This window comes from Cupressus sempervirens, chromosome 5 (assembly GCF_028749045.1).
Source record: "Cupressus sempervirens isolate cs-2001-9-10 chromosome 5, ASM2874904v1, whole genome shotgun sequence".
NCBI classification, from domain to species: Eukaryota; Viridiplantae; Streptophyta; class Pinopsida; order Cupressales; family Cupressaceae; genus Cupressus; species Cupressus sempervirens.
In genome coordinates this window covers 211,143,053-211,164,667 of record NC_143122.1, presented here as the reverse complement: position 1 = coordinate 211,164,667, position 21,615 = coordinate 211,143,053, and the positions used below count along the sequence as shown (strand labels likewise).

The 21,615-nt window shown below is 35.6% G+C and overlaps 1 protein-coding gene and 1 pseudogene across 10 annotated transcripts in view; both read right to left on the bottom strand.

Annotated features, from left to right (window-relative positions):
- Nucleotides 1-5,303: 5,303 nt before the first annotated feature.
- Nucleotides 5,304-21,615, bottom strand: part of LOC149555166 (sugar transporter ERD6-like 6) — a 40,229-nt gene continuing 23,917 nt past the window's right edge. For 4 of the 10 annotated variants that reach the window (XM_089829213.1, XM_089829211.1, XM_089829212.1 and 1 more), the window contains 4 exons: nucleotides 17,426-17,485; nucleotides 17,240-17,305; nucleotides 17,064-17,129; nucleotides 5,304-5,671 (listed from right to left, as the gene is read on the bottom strand). In XM_089829213.1, the coding sequence (XP_089685339.1) occupies nucleotides 5,654-5,671; nucleotides 17,064-17,129; nucleotides 17,240-17,305; nucleotides 17,426-17,485 (210 nt within the window). In that variant the 3' untranslated portion in view covers nucleotides 5,304-5,653. Of the gene's footprint in view, nucleotides 5,672-6,860; nucleotides 8,403-17,063; nucleotides 17,130-17,239; nucleotides 17,310-17,425; nucleotides 17,486-21,615 lie in introns of those variants that run through there. The other 6 variants (XM_089829218.1, XM_089829217.1, XM_089829215.1 and 3 more) reach the window with 3 other exon arrangements.
- On the bottom strand, nucleotides 6,861-7,707 carry LOC149555167 (putative WRKY transcription factor 11 pseudogene; annotated as a pseudogene).

Sequence of the window (21,615 nt, the reverse complement as noted above, 5' to 3'; positions counted from 1 at the left end):
ACTCAACCATTCCTCCCAAGGTAATCCTCATTCATGATGTAAGGTCATTTTATCATTGTTCAATTCAAGAATTGGGTAATTTCAAGCTAGATCAAGCATACAATGCATTGTGTGAGAATGAAGTGTTGAAACCAAAATACAAGCATCTGGAAGTTAAGGGTTTGACCCACATCCTTCATATATAGAGGAACTTTCGAATTAAGTGGATAAAGTTTGTATTGAGTCGAGTCCATGACATGACCTTCTAGCTTGAGAAACTAGTTCCAATCACCAAGAAGATGATACATTGAATCACTAGTTACCCAATGATGGAGAAGTCCAAAGTAACCAAAACCCTAGGATGTGCAGAATTGGCTAAGCTAACCCTAGTTGAATGGGAGAATAGAGGCATGAAGTTGAATAACATGACTAACATGGAAATGAAGTTCCATAGCTCACGATATTTATAGTTCAAGCCGACCCAACAATGTGCCTTGTGAAGCAATTGACCTGGCATATAAAGTTGTGAAGAAGAACCTGTCACTTTGCCTCGTCAAGCTTCAAAGCACTTAGTTGAGAAAGAACATGGAGAGCATATGATCTTCAAGAACAATTCATGTAAGTTTGGCTCTCTTCTTATGTGTTTATTTTTCTATGTCCAAAAATTCTTTCCATCAAAAGGACCTGTATATCAATAATTTCATAGATGAAATGGTTGAGAATTTTGAAGGCATCATGCATGCATATTTTGAGAACTTATAAGAGAAGATGCAAAGTAGGTTTAGGATCCCTAAACAGTTGGTTGAATATTATAAGCAAGATATATATTTCTCGGTTGACTATGATATAGTGCATATTGAGGTAGTCAGATCTAGGATCGCATGGGTGAAACCTCTAGCATATGAGTTGAATAGTGATGAAACTAGATAGATCATTAATGTTCTCATAAATGAACCTATAGATCCTAAATCTACCTATTTTGTAACTTATGAGGAAGCAAAAACTAGAATCTCACTTGAGATTTAGATTCCTCAAATCTTGAAGAGAGGAAAGAAAAGGTTAAAAAAACTTGAGAAGAAAATTTCCAAATCTAATTCCCCTATCATGTTTACTGAGGGTAAAGATGATGATGTAGAAGAGGAAGAAGAAGAGAAAGGTGATCATGAAGAAGAAGTAGAGGAACCTCCAAAGAAGAAGGAAAAGACTCCATTAAGGAAATCAACAACATCTTCAACTCCTATGATCACTGCCACCAAGCCTAGGAAGCCAAGAAATAAATTGAGGCTTGAGGATGATGATGATGAAGATGAAGATAATGCTCCAATCATCTCTCTAAAAAGTCCCCCACCTACCTTTGAACAAGGATTGAAAGCATTAAGGGAAGGTAGTGGCATGGTAGACTTCAAATTCCTCAACTATGAAACCAGAGGAGGGTAGAGGTAAATTGAAGATGCATTGGTTGAGAAGATGGCCAAATGGAAATATGATTCCACTGAACTCAAAGGGAAAGCTCTTGAAACCCTACTAAAGGTTATCTCTCACCATTGGGCAAATGTAATCAAGACAGAGGACATTAGAGAACAAACTCTAAGGAAAATAATGGCAAATCTCTTTGAGAAGGAAATAAAGGAGGCAATGTCTAAATATGAAAGCACACAGACTCCTAGATTTAAAGCTTTTCAAATTTCGTCAAATAAAATAGAGAATGTTGTACAATCCACATCCAATATGTGAAAAAACATTTTTGATATTGAAGAAGAGGGAGATCTACTAGAGTTTTGGACTATTGAAGAGTATGATCTTGAAAAAATTGTAGCAGAGATCATGGCATCTCTCCCAACCACTCCTCCTAAGTCAACACCCGAGCTATAGCCTACTGAGTTGAACCCAATTCAACAAAGAAGTGAAGTGAAGATTATTACATCTTTACCAAGTTCCTCTCTAGTAACTAAGCAACAGGCTCCTAGGGTATTCACTGAACATCAGCTAAGGAAGGATTCGGTTATCAAAGGAAAGGAAGTCATACCTTCATCAGGGGCCAAGGACAAAGAAAAATAAGAGATCATTAATGATATTCATCTTGATGAAGAGATTGTGATTCCAAATTGGGACCAATCTAATCTATCTGCCAAGAAAATGGACATATTGGGAGAACTATGAAAGAAAAGAGCCAAGCAGCAGATGCTAAGGGTAGAAAGGGACAGAAGCAAAGTCCTTGAGGATATCAAAGAAATATTTTTCGATGCACCATCTATAGAGGTAAACGAAAAAAGTTCTTATCATTGAACAACTAGTTGAAATTGTGCATAAGTTCAATGAATATGCAGATGGTCAGGACAAACTTCTTGAGAAGGCTGAAAGGAAGTTTGAAAATAAAGTGCTAGAAAATGTAGCAAATAAAATCACTATCGATCAAATAGAATTGCCTACTTTAATTTTTGCATTAGAAAATGTTGTTAATAATGTTATATCTTTATTTGTAAAGTTAAGTGATATAAAAAACTTCACCAAGGAAATCAAGGATACACTGACTAAGATTGATATGGTATTGATGGCTAGTGCCGATAAGTTGGCACTCAACCCGAGTTCTATAAAAGTCAAATTTTTGACAGATCTTCAAGCATAACTATTAAGAGAAGAGGCCAGAATATGAGCAACCTTAGTAGACATTCAGGATATGATGCTTCCCCATATGGATATTATGCAAAAGAGAATGGATCATGCAAAGATACTAGTTAAGGACACAAACCTTTCAGTGGCATAACACGTGTTGAAGTTATCAACCTTGCTTCAGATAGATTTGCACATATTAAAGGTATTGTAACTAACTAGGATAAGACTCTGTCTTTGATTTTGAAGGTTCATTATGATTTCCTCTCTCACTTTGGCATAACCTTTTAAATTTTTGGCATTTGTAACAAAAACAAGGGGGAAAATATATGTATATAAGAGAAAATATGTACAACATAAAGATATGTTAAAAGCAGATAAACAAATACAATTTTGAAAAATCAAAAACAGAAAATTGTAACCGAGTTACAAAGTTTTCAGTTCAAACCAAGTTGCAGAATAGAGCACACACAAAGGGGAGTTTGATTGAAGGATTTTGATTTTAGATTTTGTGCATGATAAGTGTTTTGGTCACTAATGACAAAGAGGGAGATTGTTGACCTTATGACAAAGACATATTGTCAATTAGTGCTAAAACAATTAGTCATCATAAGAAGACAATAGTGACCACGCTACCAGACAGAAGTGTGTTAACTGAGCTCATGTATTAACCAAGTTAATAGTGTCAATCGAGTTGACCGTATCTACTGAGCTCTAGTGTAAACCGAGTCAAACTAGCATTCTTATTTCAAAATGAGAACTAAGAAGGTAGACTAGTGTGAACCGAGCTAGCTAAGTTTGTCAAGTGATCGATATGAACTAAGCATCCAGTATCAATTGAGAGCCAGAGTTAGCCGAGTTGACAATGTTTCTTGAGTGTCTATAGTATCACCTGAGTAAGCTATTGGACTTGCGTCTCAACACTGAGTCGACTTGGTAATTATTTTTTAAACTATTGAAGTGTTATTGTAGCCAACTTGTTAATGCAATTATTTTGGATGGATATAAATATTAGTTACTTTGTTTGTCAAAAGAAGAAGTGTGAATTGAAGAACATTGCATAGAAGCGAATATTAAAGATCAGAGTAATTAAAAGGCTACAAGGAGTATACATGAAAGGAAGAGACTCATCTATCATAGTCAGGTGATCAGTTTTTCTCAAAGGATCTTATTTAGCAGATCAAGTTGTACAACAAAGATCAATCCATTGATTCCTCCTAACAAGTGCATCAATCAAATTCTTTGATAGGGTGGACTTAACAGTCCTTTGCAAAAACTCCTAACAGAGTACATAATTAATTGTATTGTATAAATCCTTTCACAAGGTGGACCTAATATTCCTTCTTACTCTTAACTGTGTAGATCACCACAAGTGACCAATTGTAAGCCCTAATAGACCAACTTTATTACTGCAGTACTGAAGTATTGTGTGTGTCATCCCCACCCTAGTTTTACCTTCTACTTAGAGGGTTTATGGGTTACCAATTCTTGTGTTAAAGTGCTATGGTGTTGTTACTTTATTGTTTTATGTTCCATGCATGCAAGTATATTAGATAATATAATAAAGTAGATTAAGTGAAATAAGTTATAAGTAGATCTTGATTCATGCAAGTCTACGGATCGAGTGCACAGATACATGACACGGTCACAATTTACACTACAAGTGGTCAGGATGGTCAAGATGGTGCATCATCTTCAGTTGATGATATGTATCATAAGGTTGACATCCCATCTCTAACAAACATCTCCGTGGAGTCTTTAGTAGATAGTTTGAGGGCTATGAGTATATGTTTGTCTACTGATATTCTTTCAACCTATCGAGTTATTCAGTTGTTGAACAAACAACCTCTTGGTGCAATGCCATCATATATGATCAGTATCTTCAATGGTAGATCAGAGGCATATGGTTTTTTAGACGTTGGAGGACATACATGTTGCAGATACAACTTCATTGCAGACCACAGTTGAGGAGGATGTAACCCCCCTTACTGAGGCAAGTTCTTACCCACCATGAAAATCATTGTTCATAGATATGCTCATGGATCCTATTCTTGACATCTCAAATATGACCTTTAGTGATTTAGACCTGATTGACATAAGTAGACATATATTTGTGATGATGATGTCATATGTGGACTTGCAGGCACCTATGCATCCTGTATAGGAGGAAACAGGTAAAACTTTACAAACATGTCTATTTAATTGTCTATAGATATTCTATTTATTTCTAAATATAATATTATTCAATGTAGTAAATTATAAGTTGTGACATATTTGTTTGTTCTATTGCATATAGGTTGCACTTGTAGCTCATGAGGGTGGAGATAGAGAGATGCCTGTCAACCCTAGTCATCCTGAGTCATAAGCAAATTTGATTGTGTATGTTATTATTTATTGAATGTATACACATGGTAATGATACATTTGTTCTTATATTGTAAAGGTATTTATTGTTTCTTAAAGACGATATAAAACAAAAGTATTTATTGTCTCTTAGAAACAATTCAAGTTTGTCTTTGTCTAGCAACAATGGTGTTCTTTGAGAATACGTTTTAAAATATTATCTATTATCTCTAGATATATTAAAAATAATAATTTAAATTTAATATGGTTTTTAACATTAATGTTTCAAAATATCAATAATAGAATATTCACTATAATTATTTCCAATATTTTATTCTAGCAAAGCACTTAACAAAATAACATAAAACTAACTTGAATCAAAAAATCACATTAATTGCATTTATTATCAATGTTGTCCTACAAAATAATGTGGCAGTTAATCCACAAGAAAAACAATGTGCCTTGAACACATTATTGAATATTGACATTTGACACTAATTTGTCAAACATTGCAACCTTATAATTTACTAGTTAAAAACTTCTTCATACAAAACATTTCTACCAAGTCCAATGGTGTTGAATAAAAGCTCTTAGGAAAAAAAAAATTGCTTCATTTTCAATATGTTGAAGTTGTAGTGTTTTTATCATGCCATATCCAAAAGGATCACTTGGAGATGCAGTAACCAAAAAAAATTAACCAAACAAGAAGCATATCACATTCTTCATTTTTCTCTAGTACCCTGAAAGTTAAAAAAAGATGTGTAAGAATATATATAATATAACTAACCAAATGATGTTGCTCATAAATGAAAAATACTCTACCAATAGAATTAACAAATTATAAAGTACACTACAACAAATTATAGAATGAACAAATTATAAACAATATTATAGCAATATAGAATTAACAAATTATAAGTCAAATGAACAACTTTACTACAATAGAAAGTACAAAATGTATCACAAACATTTAATGGAGCACAAGCAACAATAAACTTATAATTTTAATGTGAAAATCACAATAAAAAGAGCAAGTATTCATTACTTGTCGGCAATAAATATAGAATCTCAACTATGCAAATCTAGAAACACTTGAAATATGTTTTAAAATGATTATCTATATATATATATCGGAAAGGGCACTACACATTTTTAAGGAGGCATTTTTTACAAGAAAGGATAATTTATATATTGGGTCCCGCAAGCTAAGGCAAGGCCTGTAATGTCAGTACTAGCATAGCAGGCCAAACAATATACTTCACCACCTGCAACCACTGACTAGCAGCCTCAAATTGCGAATGTCGCTAGCGGCCAACACCAACCTTGCTTCTAGCAGCTGTGACACAAGCTACCGTTGCTCTGCCTGCCACCACATGCCCTCCTTATCGATGATCTTTTTTACAACTAATTTTCCAGGCTTACAAATAGGCAGTTATCTATTTTTTTGAGGTAGTTTGGTGGAATTTTACTCATGAATTTTTGACTTTCACGGGTGGTTTTTTGGCATCTTTATGTGATTTTCCTCTTTGAACAACTATTCGTGGTACTAGATGTTAGCCTCCTAATTTGAAAGGGTTTCAATCACCTTATGGAATGTGGAATATACCTAGGGATTAGCTACAACCCATGACAAATAAACCCTGACAGACCAATAGGACCAACTGACAAGACAAATCAGTCTTCTCCTCTTTGAACTTTGCAAGGTTCAGGCGGGTATACGTGAGATTAATCTCACTTTCTACACAATAATATACTCATTCTTAATCCCTAATAAAGAATATTGATAGCCCCTAACCATTCTAACATAGAAAACACAAAGGAATGAAAGATAGCAACTAATTACCTTTAAATCCCTTAATTTTAACCAGTAATATATAGCCGCTGATATTGTCATAAATGTCGCAAATTTTGAAGCAGTTGAGTTGGCCATTTAAAAACAATAATAATAATAACTTTTTGATTCAGATCTCTTTCAATTTTTTAGTGAATTATGACACAGGTCTCAGAAATCGTTATAACTAGCAAGGAAAATGCTAAAATATCTTCAAAAATTAGTCCTATATAATATATTCTTTGTCCATCTTCTGGCAATAGATCCAAAAACACCTCAATGGAGGTTGAACCATATCAGTTGATTGTATACCTATGCAGGATCTTCCAGATATGTTCTTTAGAGCGGACTGACTGCCATTCTTTAAGCATGCCACATACCAATCAAGAAAAGACCTCAAGTATTTACAATAAGGCATGTGATTTCAGACATAGAAAGAGAATGATTGGGCTTTCCTTCATAAGTCACAGTTAGCACGGTTGGGTGATCCAAGGCTCTCTCTACATGCTTTCTAGTAGCTGAACCTCTGACACAACTATGCTTGGAGTATTGTCTTGGATGTGGAGAACCCTTGATAGGCTTCTGACCATATTTTCTCTAAGAGTATTCATCCGATGGAATATCTGCCATCTTGACACTGATTGCAGGCACTTTGATGGTTCTTTTAACCCTGGATTTCTTGCACTTGGAGCAATGACATCTTCCAAAAGGTCCACATGATTTTTTTCCAATGGTGTCATCATCAGATTGGGCATGACATATCTTCTTGAACTGAGACAAGGGATGCTTGCCACTGCTGAGGCACGGATGAAACAAGGACATAAGAAGAAGAGATTGGTTTGTCATGGAAACAACACTTGCATCACCAACTATGGATGACATAAATGAATTTGTAGATAGGGGAGGAGAAGAATCAATGCACTCTTTTTTATAGGCTATAGCCATAAAAATCTATTATTGTTGGTACTGCAGGCTTACTTAAATCCATAAAGAAGTATGAGGGATTCAAAAACTTCCTCTGCACAAAAGGGAAGGAAATAGATTGAGGTTGAGACAAGCTGGGGCTGTGTGAGTGGATGGGGTTGAGGATTTAAGAGTGGCTTTGGTTGATGTCTTGAGAGAGGCTGAGGCTTTGACAGGGGATGCGGCTAAGGTCTTGATAAGAGTTTGCGAATGAGTCCTAGCAACCTGTATTGGCTTGGGAGCGGGATGGAATAGGGAATCGTTACTTCTACCAAAATCATTTCCATAAACATTGTCACTCCCATCGATAGGCCTGGTACTGTTCGTGTGACTGGTGGAAACATTAGTATCACACAAAATTGTATTGGTTTCTGCCATTGAGACTCCAGAAGATAACAATGTTGTTGATAATTGAGGCCCATTGACATTAGGCCCTCTTCTGAACCTGGCGTTCCCAGTCCTGCCAAGCAGAGACACCACTTTCTTAAACTTGTTATCTGCTGCATCTGCACCAGTGCTGCAATCCATGTCCATCTGGCTATTAGAACTCATGTTGCTACTTCCAGCAGAACTAGAGATATTACTGTATTGTTGCTGTGAGAGAAGCCTGATGAGCCTTTCCATGTTCTCCAGGCCTGTAGATGCAACTTCTCTCACATCCTCATCCTTTCTCATTCCTGCAAAATTATTATTTCTACTGTTGTAATCCACCATCATCTGAACTGCTATCAATAAATAAATGAAAACAAAAAACAACCCACAAATATGAAAAGGAAAAAGCCCCCAATAAGGACTTCAGTCCTAAAGTTCTCTATAGGGTTTCTTAGCACAATCTTGCATGGATCTGGAATTTCTTAGGCTCCGTTGAAAGCTCTAGAACTCGAGAAAAATACACAAGGTTATTATTACAGTCATATAAACTATGGTCATAACATGCAAACTATATTGGTAGTGCAGGTTAACTTATAGCCTATTCAAAAGAAGCGATCACACAAATGTTGCATGAGTCAAAACTGAACTCTACTTTTAATCCTACTATTAATCCTCTACTTTTACCAATCATAATATAGCAATTGATATTGACAGGAATTTTGTGAATATTGAAATTGTTGAGTCGGGCAGTTGTTATTAAAGTCAATATAAACTAAATGGTCATAACCAGCAAACAAACTATCTTGGTAGTGCAGGTTAACTCAGCCAATTCAACGGAAACTACCATACAAATTTTGTTCCTATGATGATAGTAAGTATTCCAGAAGGTCCACATGATTTTACCTATACTCAAAAAACTTGTCATTCTGTGGAACACCAAAGTGTTATCTTCTTTCTATGCCAGGGAAGTAGATATCTAGCTCAATAGATGAGATTAAAAACATTGCATGCGTGCAAGATAAATTTACATTATGGCTCCGGAAAGTTAGAGAAAAGATAGAAATAAGGTTGCATAGGATAAGTGACAGAGCACTTTCTATTTACAAAATATAAGTAAACCTAAAAAATTAATTATTTTAACCAATCAAAAAATTAGAAAGTGTATCATATTTTATTTTTAAAATTTAACCTTCTAAACTTTAGATTATTGCATTTATCTTATATTGAACTAATACCAATCGTGGACAAATGAGAACATATATTAAACTAATACCCATCGTTGACAAATGAGAACATAAGTGGACTAATAAGATTTTAAACTTCCACTTTTTAACAATTTTCCTAATGCTAGTGTATATTTCGAAAGAATCTTATTCCACACTTTATCTTCTTCTCTTGCGTCACAACAGTTAGTCTAAGACCATCAGTGAATGCAGCCATTTGGTGTCTCTCCCACTACTTAATGCTACTAGTACTGCAAAAGTTCAAAGAAGTCTGTAGAGCAAGCGTAAGCAGCCATAGTATTGCTTTTGCAGACTTTGTGGCTCATGTTCGTTTCATTTATTGTGATGTGTGCATTGCAATAAGGTCAACTAGGACTACAAGTAATGCCCACATGGTAGCTAGAGGCATTACAGTAGGGGATAGTTGATTCATTACCAATTGAGCCATTCAACATTTGGAAAGCTTGAAGGCTAATGTGCATGTGAAACACCTATCTTTCCCAAATAGAGTTAGTGCAGATCTCCTTGTTTCTGGTGGAGATATTTGACTTGGGATTCATGATATGCAACACCCACATTGCAGAATGAACTTGTCAATAGCTGAAATCCACAATATCAGGCCTAACAGTAAAACATTAGTTCTGTACATTATGATATAGGGCTTTAGGGGAACGATAAGACACTGAGATCCTCTAGTACTTGGTGCCCAGATCCACACTTGTGGCATCATATAAAGCAAGGTAGAAGGATTCTTTTACATTTGATGCATATTTAGTGGCATTGACGGACTATGGATTAGGTGTCTCATTCTAGTCTCATTCCGGAGACATTTCAAGGTGCTTGAGAAGACATGACTAAGCAGCTTGTATTAATATGGGAACACGTAAGAGCACCCATTATTGTTCCACTACTGAAGATTGAAGTTGTTATCTATTTGGCAATGTCGGTGATGTTTGTGAAGAGGGGTGTGCATGGTTGTGGTGATAGTGTTGGTGAAAATGTTTGGCAAGAGGCCTAAGGAAAGATATGAATGGGAGCAAATAAGGGACAATATTGATCTTGAGAACAATTCTTCTCCCATGGTTCTTGTGCAGATTCCAATGTATAATGTGAAATAGCTCTAGATCTCTAGCTTTAGTAGGATAATGCTGACCTTATAATTGGAGAATAATGCTGACCTTGACGAGTGTATGTGATGTTTTATCAGGATTCAACAGTGCATCAAAAACACTGTATAGCCCGACACACTGGAAACCACCGCCTACTTTATCTTTGTAACACATTTTTTTGCACTTTGGTTTTCCTTCAAAGAACTATCTAATTGTTTTAAGCATTTACCACAATGATATTTCTTCATTTCCTAGAAGCTATTAATGGTTCCTATTGTTTTCAATGTTTTATGTTCTTATTGGTAACCCTTAACTATGATACATTTATGTAAGATATGATTTAACAATTGCAGGCTATGAAGATCAAGTAGAAATTAAGATCTGATAGGTAGCATGCCCTGGATGTGTAGTATAGGTCTCCAGGTTAAGGAAATATGTCCTGGGAAATAATGGTAAACATTAAAAGTATAACCAACATCTTTAGAATGATCCAAATGGGGTATGGATCTATAATCCACATCTTTGGAATGATCCAAATGAGTATAGATCTACAAGTCTAGGTAATACTAGTAAACATTAACAGTTTATTCTGACCGTGTACTATATACTATTATACACAAAACCAAACGTCTTGAGTGCAAGAAAATGCAATAAAACATTAAAGTGGCGTGAGAGGATGTTTACAAGCAACAAAGCCACTTTCATTTCTCAAACTTAGGGAAGGGAAACGATATGGATCCCATGAGTTCTGGTCAAAAATTTAAAAAATCATACATGTTTAAATAATAATTCAAAATGCTTATGATCTTGTTCTTGTTAGAACCTATTTCTTTGGACTCCTACAGATTAAGCCAATTTCAGCATTATCAGTCTCCATACCCTGAACATCCTCTTTCAAACAAGCTGTCAGACTCATGGATGGAAAATATGCAAGTTCACTAGTTGTTTTCATGTCTGGTGAGTTACACTCCAAAGTTTGAAGGGGCAAGTCCTATCAAATAACTTATAATTCTAATTCTCAGCTTCTTGTCAAAGCGCTGAGAGTTTTTCGCTGGTTATAAGTTTTACATGTTTCACTCAAACTTGGCTTTTATAGGAAAACTAGGGCAGGGATTACAGGAAACCTGAAGGGATCTCAAAACTATTTTTAAAAAAAGTTCTTCATTCTTGTGTTTGGCAGGTGCAAATTTAGCAGACCCATGCCCTATAAATTCATACTTCATTTCTTGTACATTAAATTATGTGTTTCTTAAGTTGGCATTTTAGGGAGTAGTACGGCCCAGTTGAATCTTAAAAAATGAGTAAACATCTGCCATTGGGGAACCAAACAGCATGAACTGCAGATGTTAGACACTTAATGCAAGGACAACAAATGATATAACGATAAATCCGTGAATTAAGGAAGAGAGATTCTGTCAAGGCTAAGGAAGAAAAATAATTTTGGGCATAATGATGGGATTAAGTATGAACTCTTACCTAAAGCATGGACGTAAGAAAGTACTAGAATAAGGTACAAAGAGATGCCACTGCTAAAAGATCAGAAAGTTGTTAAGCCGAGAGGCTTTCTACAGTGGCAGCAATCTTCAATGTAAACGTTTTCCATTTTGAAAAAAATTTGAAGTTCATTTACATGTCAGAAAAATAAAATAGAAATAGATAAATCATAATTAAAATCATGAAAATTACAGAGAGGAAATGGAAGTAAAAATAAGGCAGATCAAAAGTCTCAAATCATTTCCTCGAGAAGGATATCTCTCAACTTATTTATATATATATATATATATAAGCTAGTTACTTTATCATGATAAAATTAGAATGCAGGACATCGATGTAAGAAGAATAAAACTTATTAAAAGATACAAATCAATAATCTTCACTATCAAAAGCAGTGAGAAAGAGTCAATGAGAAAATAATGATGGGATTTAAGATGACTCTGACCTATGCATGGAGGTAAGAAAGCTATAGAATAAGGTACAAAGAGATGTTGCTGCATAAAGATCACAGAGTTGTTACTTTATCATGATAAAATTAGAATGTAAGATATCAATGTAATGAAGAATCAAAATCAATAAAAGATACAATTCAATGATCTTCACTGTCAAAAGCAGTGAGAAAGAGTTGTTCAATATTGGATGGTGCCATTGCAGAAAGAAATCAGTTATCAAACATCTTATCGGTCTCACAAACTCGAAGGAGCTAAAAATTTCTCAAAGGTAATTGACACCAACATTGGTTCACTTAAAGCCTTAAAGGTTTGAAAAAGTTTTCTATACTTAATATGGAGGGGGTGTCCTGTGTCTGCTTCATTCATGAATAGAATTTTAGGCTTCATTTCTTTGTTATATTTGAACATGAATTTCTATTACCCTTAGACATGCAGAGTGAATTTCTATCCTGTGTAATTTTCAAGTGAGCTATGTTGAGATACGGGTTCTTTAAGTGGTTTAGAGTTAATGCATCTGTTGATTTTAAGCTCTTTGGTTTCATTGTACATAGAATTCATCCTTAAGTACTATTTGTCAAAAAAGAAGTTTGGGATTTCTCTTTGATAAATGAAAATTTCACCTCTAACTTGGTGTATTTTGAAGCACTTTACACATCTTTTTGCATCAAATGACCCTGAAATATTTTTAGCAGCTCTGCAAGTGGCTCTTGTAAAGATTAACCCAGCAAAGCTTTACCTTAGTGGAAGATTAACAAGTGTGGTGTTATATCGACATCTTTTGCATTGTCAAAGGGATAGGGTAGTAAAGAACAAGGCCTGGGATTATTCTCATGTGTTTTAGAAAATGAGTGTGATTCCTCAGCAAGCCAGTTAGGGTCTACCCTGCATTTTGAGTTTAATAAGGATGTTACTTTGGACACTGCAAAAATACAAGTGGTCAAAATATGGTTGGTTTACAAGTTGTGCATGTTCCTGGGTTGCTTCTGCAACCAGAAGATAGCATGAATCTTTTAAAGGATTTAGTATATAAATACCAAATACCTGGTGAGTTGAGATTTATCATATGGACTTGCGTCTGATATGCATGCATTTTTTCTTCAATTACCAGTCACAGGCGGTATACTTGAATCAAACTTCTACCATTTATGGAACTTGTCCAGTTCACTGATACCCATGAAGAAATAGGGGCATTTTTTCAAACGATCCAGAGTTCATGATTGAATCAATCAAGGTCCTATAGTCTGAGGGCCTAATTTCTAACAATTTTAGGGCATTAGCTATGTAGGCATTTAGTTGCCAGTTTGCAACAATATCTGCATCCCAAGAGAGGAGTTGAGTGTTGAATATTCCAAGCATAGCTAGCAATGCATTCAATCACATGTTTTTATTGAGCTTTCTCCAAAAGGTTATGATGTCATTGACTACGAAAAAAGCATGTTGAATTAATTAGTGGAAGGTGTTTTATACTTTCTCTTGGCCAATGTTACGTCATCATCAGCTTCTCCAAGTCCTAAACAAGAAACAAGGATAACTCACCAAGTCATTCGCTCACTAAATGATTTATCAACTATAGTAAAACATGAGATCTTGGAGTAAGAGAGGTGATTGGTCTCTCTACATTCAAGAAATGTACAGAAATTCATAACTGGTGCATATAAAACAAATCCAGGGACAAGATCAAAACAAAATTCAATTTTAATCCACTGAGTGTTGACCACCTTAGACTACTTGACAATGTTTTATCGACAAAGTATTCATTTTAAGCTCAATTTGAGTGATTTCAAATCTATATGAAAGTATATTTAGAGGTCTATCTCCGTTAGAAATAGATTTTGAAAACATGCTTGAATAATATATTAATATGCCAAATATGCTAAGGAACAACATGCATGCCAGTTTTGTTTTCAAATTCTGACCTAGACCAACATTCACGAAATTGAGTATATATATTTTTGTCTATGGATGGATTGATGTGATTCCAATTGAAGATGAAAGAAGACTAAACAATGATCTGTATAAAATGTGAGTTTTAACATTGCAAATTTAAGATAGGCAGTTAGTACTTTAGGCATAACTTTCGCATATGATATCCTAAATGAGTGATTCAATTTTTGTTGTTAAATTTCAACAATAATCCTTGGTTTCAAAAGATAAGTTACTGTTGTCACAGAGGTTTGCACCCTTGTCCAAAGTTTTTACCTAAGGACAACCTTGTGAAACATGGAAACAACCTCCAAGCTATGGAGCTTGAACTGTGAGATTGAGTCTCTGGAGAAGGCCGACTTCCTTTACTATCAGGGTGCACCTAACTACTCTTGGAGAGGAAAAGGGAGAAGGAATGCATAAAAGAAAATCTACCTATTCTAGCCTAAGGGGGTGATGCACCAAAATAGAGTGTTCAAACCAATCTCTGCCCATACATGCACTATTGGACCATCATGACACCAAAGATATACACATCCGGACTTGCTTTAATCTAACAATCACATGCAGATCAGAAAACCTAAATGAATGACACAAGGAAAGAGAGGATTCACTCATATACCATTCATAGGCTAAAAGAGATATAGTCATGCAAGATTGCAGATCTCTATAATACGCCAATGAGAGGCAAATAGTTCTTGCACTTTACATCAATGGCTGAAGGAAATAAGGCAGAATGTCATGCAGTTCAGAGGCAAAGGGAATTTACACATGAAATTGCAGAGCAATATCAGAGAAGTCAAAGAAGGGTCGACCTTTTCAAAATCTACAAAATTTGCCTTTATAGCTCAGGCATAACTAAGATATTTTCCCATTGAAATTACTCTACAACCACTGCCATTAAGTCCTACAGAGAAGATCTAGAGAAATTATGATCTGAGCACAGATCCAGATGCAATGAAATCTGATCTTTTTGAAACAAGGCCCTGAGAAGAGAGAAATGTCACCATTAAACAGTTCTGACCAGGGTAGATAGATAAACTGGGGAAGGGGAGTGTTTTCCCGCATTCGCTGAGCTCAGCATTTACCCAAGAGTCGTTGGCATTGATCACAGGGATTAGATCACGCAACAGAACTCGATTCCCTCCATTTTTGGCCCGTGAATCAGCAAAAAATCAGCATTCAACCAAACGTTGTAAGAAAAATAGGCCACGTGGGCCAATCACTTTATTTCATTTTGCCACCCCGCAAAGTATCCCTGCGGTTGACCATATTTCCATAACTAATTGCACCACCTCCTCAGAAACCTTACCGTGGCGGTCTTCCAACTACCAACCTCTAACTATTGCTGCCTCCGTCGGGCCCACTGGGACACGTGTTGTTTAGGCACTTCCCCGCTATGTTTAATCTTCATGCACTTCCATATTGTGGGCAAGCGTTGTCGTCGATCTCATTGCATCGGACGGTGGATCAAAAATCTCATACAACTATATACTTTCAGCAAGATGGACCAATGAGATACCTTCTTCGTACCCTGACTCACTTGACACCTGCCACGGAAGACGAGCGGTCGTCACCTTCTAAAGAAGGCGGGCCCAGGACGTCGCATCAGCCACGTGTCGCAAGGGCGCATACCTGCATTACTTAATTACCTTGCAACTCCTTATTGCGAGCATGCACCAGCCATTGATCCTGGGAGATTTGACGGTGCTCGTAACACACACTTTCTGAACCTGCGTAACTACCCTCTGTGATGTCACATGGATGCGTGTCGCCAGGGCGCTTGCCCGCATTGTCAAAAAGTCTAACAAAGCTCAGAATGTGGGAAAGCGAGCACCAATAGAATCGCCAACTCAGCCAGCCACCTTGTATCCTATGGCCCGCAAGAAGAACATGGACCCACAATCCACACATCGCAAAGGGGCTTCCCCGCATTACTAAAGGTCGTGCATTTGGAGAATGCGGGAAAGCACCCACCATAGATCGCCGAGATCTAATAGCGCGAAAAGTCGCAGGCTGATGGAAATATACTTAGGAAATACCATAGGTTTCAAATGTTTTATTTCCCGTATTTCCAGGGGGATTTAAATAGTATAAAAGATGGGAAGGTGACCATTGGGTAGGGCAAGCATTCAAAGTTCAAATTTTGGCGGGAAGCAAAATAGGCAACAGTTACCTTGGAAGCTTTTGATCCATACATTATCATGGATTTGATGGGAACAAAAATGTAAAAATTCTATTGGATCCAGCGTTATTTAAATTCTTGACTTTGAGTACGTAGTCAACCCAATAAAAATATCTCCTACACAATATGGTGGACACAAGTTTGGCTATTTTAAAGCATGGAATCATTCAATGTCCATTGAGTAAACATGCATAGGATAAGTTGTGATAATAGTTAACTACCATCTTTGCCTCCCCAAAAGTGGTGTGGAACAAACTCTGTTATTCACTGATACTGTAGCATGCAAATGTATCACCATTCCTAAATAGTTCGTTCTCTAGCTTGACTGAAAATGATAACTAATGGTCTTTCTAAACCTGATTGGCGGGAAAAGTAACAAGCATTTAACACACATTGTTCTAATCATAAAAAAAATAAGAAGACCCTGATACTATCATGTAAAGTAAATCCTAAGCAGAAATGGAGAACTTCTCTTGTATAGACTTTCTAAGACTTTCTTGATTCTCTCATGTTCTTCTCCTCTGAAAACCATGTTGAGATAATAATTTTAAGGGAAAATCAAGACATGGAAGAATCGTACCCAATTTACAGCACCAAGAAAACCCTGCAGTTGCTTTGGAGTTGCTTCAGCAATATATGCAGGCACCTGAATTTACCATGTTGTAAGGAGAGAATCAGATTCATTACAATCTAAATTAATTGTCCATTGATAAAACTTTGATAAATATAGGCAAATAGACAAGTTGATAAGCTTACTATGAATGATATCACTCCCACACCAAAGCCTATCAATGATCTACCCACATACAACAACACAGCATCCTGCATCCAAAATCATTCCAAATTCAACCTTCACAAACATATGTTGTCAATATATTTACAATTATTCATTTTGAAAATGGCCAATTAATTTCTATACAGATTTTAATAGAAATAACTTACATTTGCAAATGCAATGATGAGCCATCCTGCAATATTTGGGATGGCTGCTACTATTAGTGCCTGTATAAAACAACCAGACCCAAGCGTTGTAAAAAATTTCCAGTTTACAATATGAAATCACTTAAGGAATTGACAAGCATTGGTAAATAACGTATAACAACGATATGTGTATGACAACAATATGTATGACAAATAGGACATAAGATGTCAGACATACTCACCCCTTTCCATCCAATAAAATTACCAACTTGCCCACTTACTATGGCACCAACCATCGCACCAATATTGGATGGAAAACTGAATAAAGAGTATCGCAGTTGTACGAGAACAAGATATACACGTGAATTTATATTTATCCTAATGATACTCTATACCAAATAGAGTGCGAACCTAATAGCATAGTTACACCACCTTGGGGGATGGGGGGCGGTGGAACTGGTGGACAAGTTTCTAGGATGGGGGACAGAGGGGCCTTGATTTGGGGATGGTTGGGGGATGACGAGGGAACGGTGGCGAGGGACCGAGAGAGGGTTGTGTATAATATACATATGGCACTTAAAATAATAGTTATGAAAAGATGTATTGCAATATAAGATATAAAGATGTAAAAGAGTAGATACTTGAACATTGCATTGAATTGGAACATAAAACATCCAACATAAATAGTCAACATCGAGACGTCCCCATCCTCAGGGGAGGTGGCCGAATTTGGTAGTGTCGCTGGGGATGGGGCAACGGATTGCCTAGTGCGTCCAAATCTCTAGGATGTCCAAATCTCTAGGATGTGGGCCAAAAAGAGAAGGGATTAGTGCAGATGCTCCAATAAATTTGTATGTGACCACCCTATTGTGCTCTATGCAATCCTCGTGAAACCTCATTAATTGATATGCTAAGGAGTCCTTTGATTCAAATATATAGTCTTCAACAATTAGAGGATAATATATGGATCTTTAGTATTTTAATTAAAATTAGGGCTCCATCTGTATGTATCTTCTTGGTTGAAAGTTTTTGGTTTCACTAGATATTATTAACATGATAGCTATGTGAGAAACTCTATATAATCTTGACTTAAGAGATGGCTGTCAAGGTACTATATGCAATTTGGTACCATAGTTTCTTGTGATTTATTTGTAATGATGTGGATTCACTATTATGGTGGATGGTCCTATTTAGTGCTATAGATGCTGGACGATTTCATACATCCTAATGTTGTAGAAAAGTCCTTCATATTTGTTGGTTAAGTAGTGGAAGATTGTATCTTCACATCATTCAAAATCTTAAGTTCGGTTGTTGGAATAGGAACAGAAAATTTGGAATACATTATCTATTTTTAGTTTGGTTCGTCAATTGGAATAAGGAATAAGAATACATATTCTCATTTTGCCTCTATAAGGAGCTTATACCCATTCCAAAAAATAGCTATTATTGTAATAGCCATTCCTATTCTTCATTCCTATGCCTGCAAGCAAACAGGCCCTAAGGGAATCAAGAGATTTTTGGTTGAGGTTTTGTTTTGTTTATGTTGTAGCTTCAGTCGCATTGATTGAACCATGAGATACATTAGTATTATTACTAGTTAATCATTTTGATTAGTAATCATAAGATAATTAATATATAAACACACACACACACATATATAATCTTGCATAATTAGTAACTTTCTAAAATGTAATAATCAGAAATAATAAATCAATGAATAGACATGTCCCTTTACAGAACATGTCTCTTCTCGTCTTAGCCACGATATAAATGTGAGAGATTACTGTCTTTGAAAAATATATATTGTACAGATAGTTCTAATAGATTTGCAACAATCCTTATTAATGAATATAGTATCAGAACAACTACGAACTCCTAAAATAAGAGATTTCAGGAAAGATGATTGTCATGCTCAATAGATGACCATAGTATGAAAAGAAATATTCCATAACACTTGATGGCTATGAAACTATTCCAAATGGTTCTCGTAGTCTGCAAACGTAATTGAAATATACATATACAGATTCAATATTTTCTGAAACGAAGTTGTAAGGAAACGACAACCAACGTTTGGACTCTAGAGGGAATAGAAGGGAACTGGCTCCAACACATCACGACGATTTAAAACCAGAATCAGGAGGGGATAACATATAATTTTGAGATAAAGAGACTTAACCACAACATTCTCTCTGTGATCATAGTGGTTTTAAGGGTTATTGACTGCCATGGACTATGGAGGATATATGACAAGGAATATACACCTATATGTGAGTTATTCTTAAATTCCTTAGAACCAAAGTCATAATATAAATGATATGCAATTACTTTTTAATTGGAAAAAAGGTGGGATTTCCAAAAAAGAAAATAAAGGCAGTTCCACTAAAAAAGAAGTTGTTACCAGGCAGTGATTCAAAGGCAATAACACAGCCATTGGCGAATAGCAAAAAAAGATATATCAATGTATGTAGGCCATACCTCAGATAACCAAATCATGCTAGAATCAAACATGTTGGAGCTCAGACTCATGTATGTTTCTAATCGATCGGGAAGGAACTTAGGAGGGATACTTAAAATCTAAATTAAATATATTTTCTACAACAACCAAGAGAAGGAGAGAAACTTTTACACATTGAGTAATAATAAAGATCAGAGTATATGAACAAAAAGGTTCTAATCAGATATAAGATTGGTTAATATATAAACATTCTGTTAAGGAGATGCAAACATACATGGCCATCGTGGCCCTCAAAAATTACTAGGTCACTGTGGATAGAAATATTCATAAAATCAGTACTAATGGAATCATTGGCAAGTGTTATGCTCTTAACTTGGCAAAAGAATTTACTATTTGAGAAATCGAATTAAGAGAAATCTAGTGGTAAAATATGACATCTGACATTAATTACCAAAATGGGCCTCTTTTGTAACAAGAAATAAACTATGTCATTAATTCACTACAGTTACCCAAACAATATGTCAACAGATTTATGTAAGTTGTCAGCCTAGAGAGCTGTGTTATTACCAACTGGATATATGATTTAGGAAAGAGGACAGATTGTTATATTATGCATATTTTTTTGGGCACTTAACATATCCCCTATAAATGAGTTTCATTTCCATTTGTTTTTAGAATGTTGGAGAAATGACTTGGAATATGATTCTTCTCTTACCCAAATCTGTAGCTTAGGTATCATTATGTAGAGTAATTTGAAAAGATATCTATAACATATCTCCTAGCATGCATGAATTACACTTCAAGGTAATCATGTATCTAGGGGCATTAATAACTAATCTTGGGTAGATGATTTTAAAGGTAAATGGAGCAAGTTCCAGTTCTAGGCACATGAAAAGGACACGATGACAACCAAATATGATACAAAATATTTGGACCATATAATTGGCAGCACTTTTAATGCTAGTACTCTTAATAGTAGCATTGAATATACCCTAGAATTATGAAAAAGATATCCCTAAATTAGCCTTCCACCAAATATCATCCTATTGTTGTGGTTGTAAAAGTGTCTTCCACATTATGAGCGAGGGCAACTTCCTCCCAATAGGCCTCTAAAATCCCCTTTTGATTTGAGGATTTAGAGCAATGTATGTTTTCAAAATAGTCCCAAATCACGACAAAAAATTTATGTGTATGCTGCAAATAACTGCCATAACCGTAATACAGAGCGTCTCCTTTGTGAGCAATTAATCTGAATAGAAAAATTAATAACTCTAGAACTAAGAGCCTACAAATTCAATGCCAAAAGGAGAAGACAAAGGCACATAAATAATACATCCCATCAATAGAGAATTTGTATGAGGTGTGACCTATCACCTGTATAATGAACTACAGAACTGATCATAGACACTCTAAAAGTGCATACATCTTCTATGAATTACTTTAATAATATCCTCATGGTAGAGTGGGAATCTTGTACCACTACTGTGTAGAAAAAAATTGCAGACTCCAATATGTAATATTATTTGACAGTGATAGTGATTAGTTCACTATACACATATTGCAATGAGAACTAAATGAATTTAGAAACATTTGTGTTGGTGTCATCTGAGGAGTGCCTCTCTCTCTCTCTCTCTTCCATGAAGAGTCTTCCTATAAAGTTATCAATTCTAGTAGGAGCAAAACAATTGACATCAATGAATATCAATTTAACATTTGGGCACCTAGAATGAATAAAACTGAAGTACATATTAGTAAG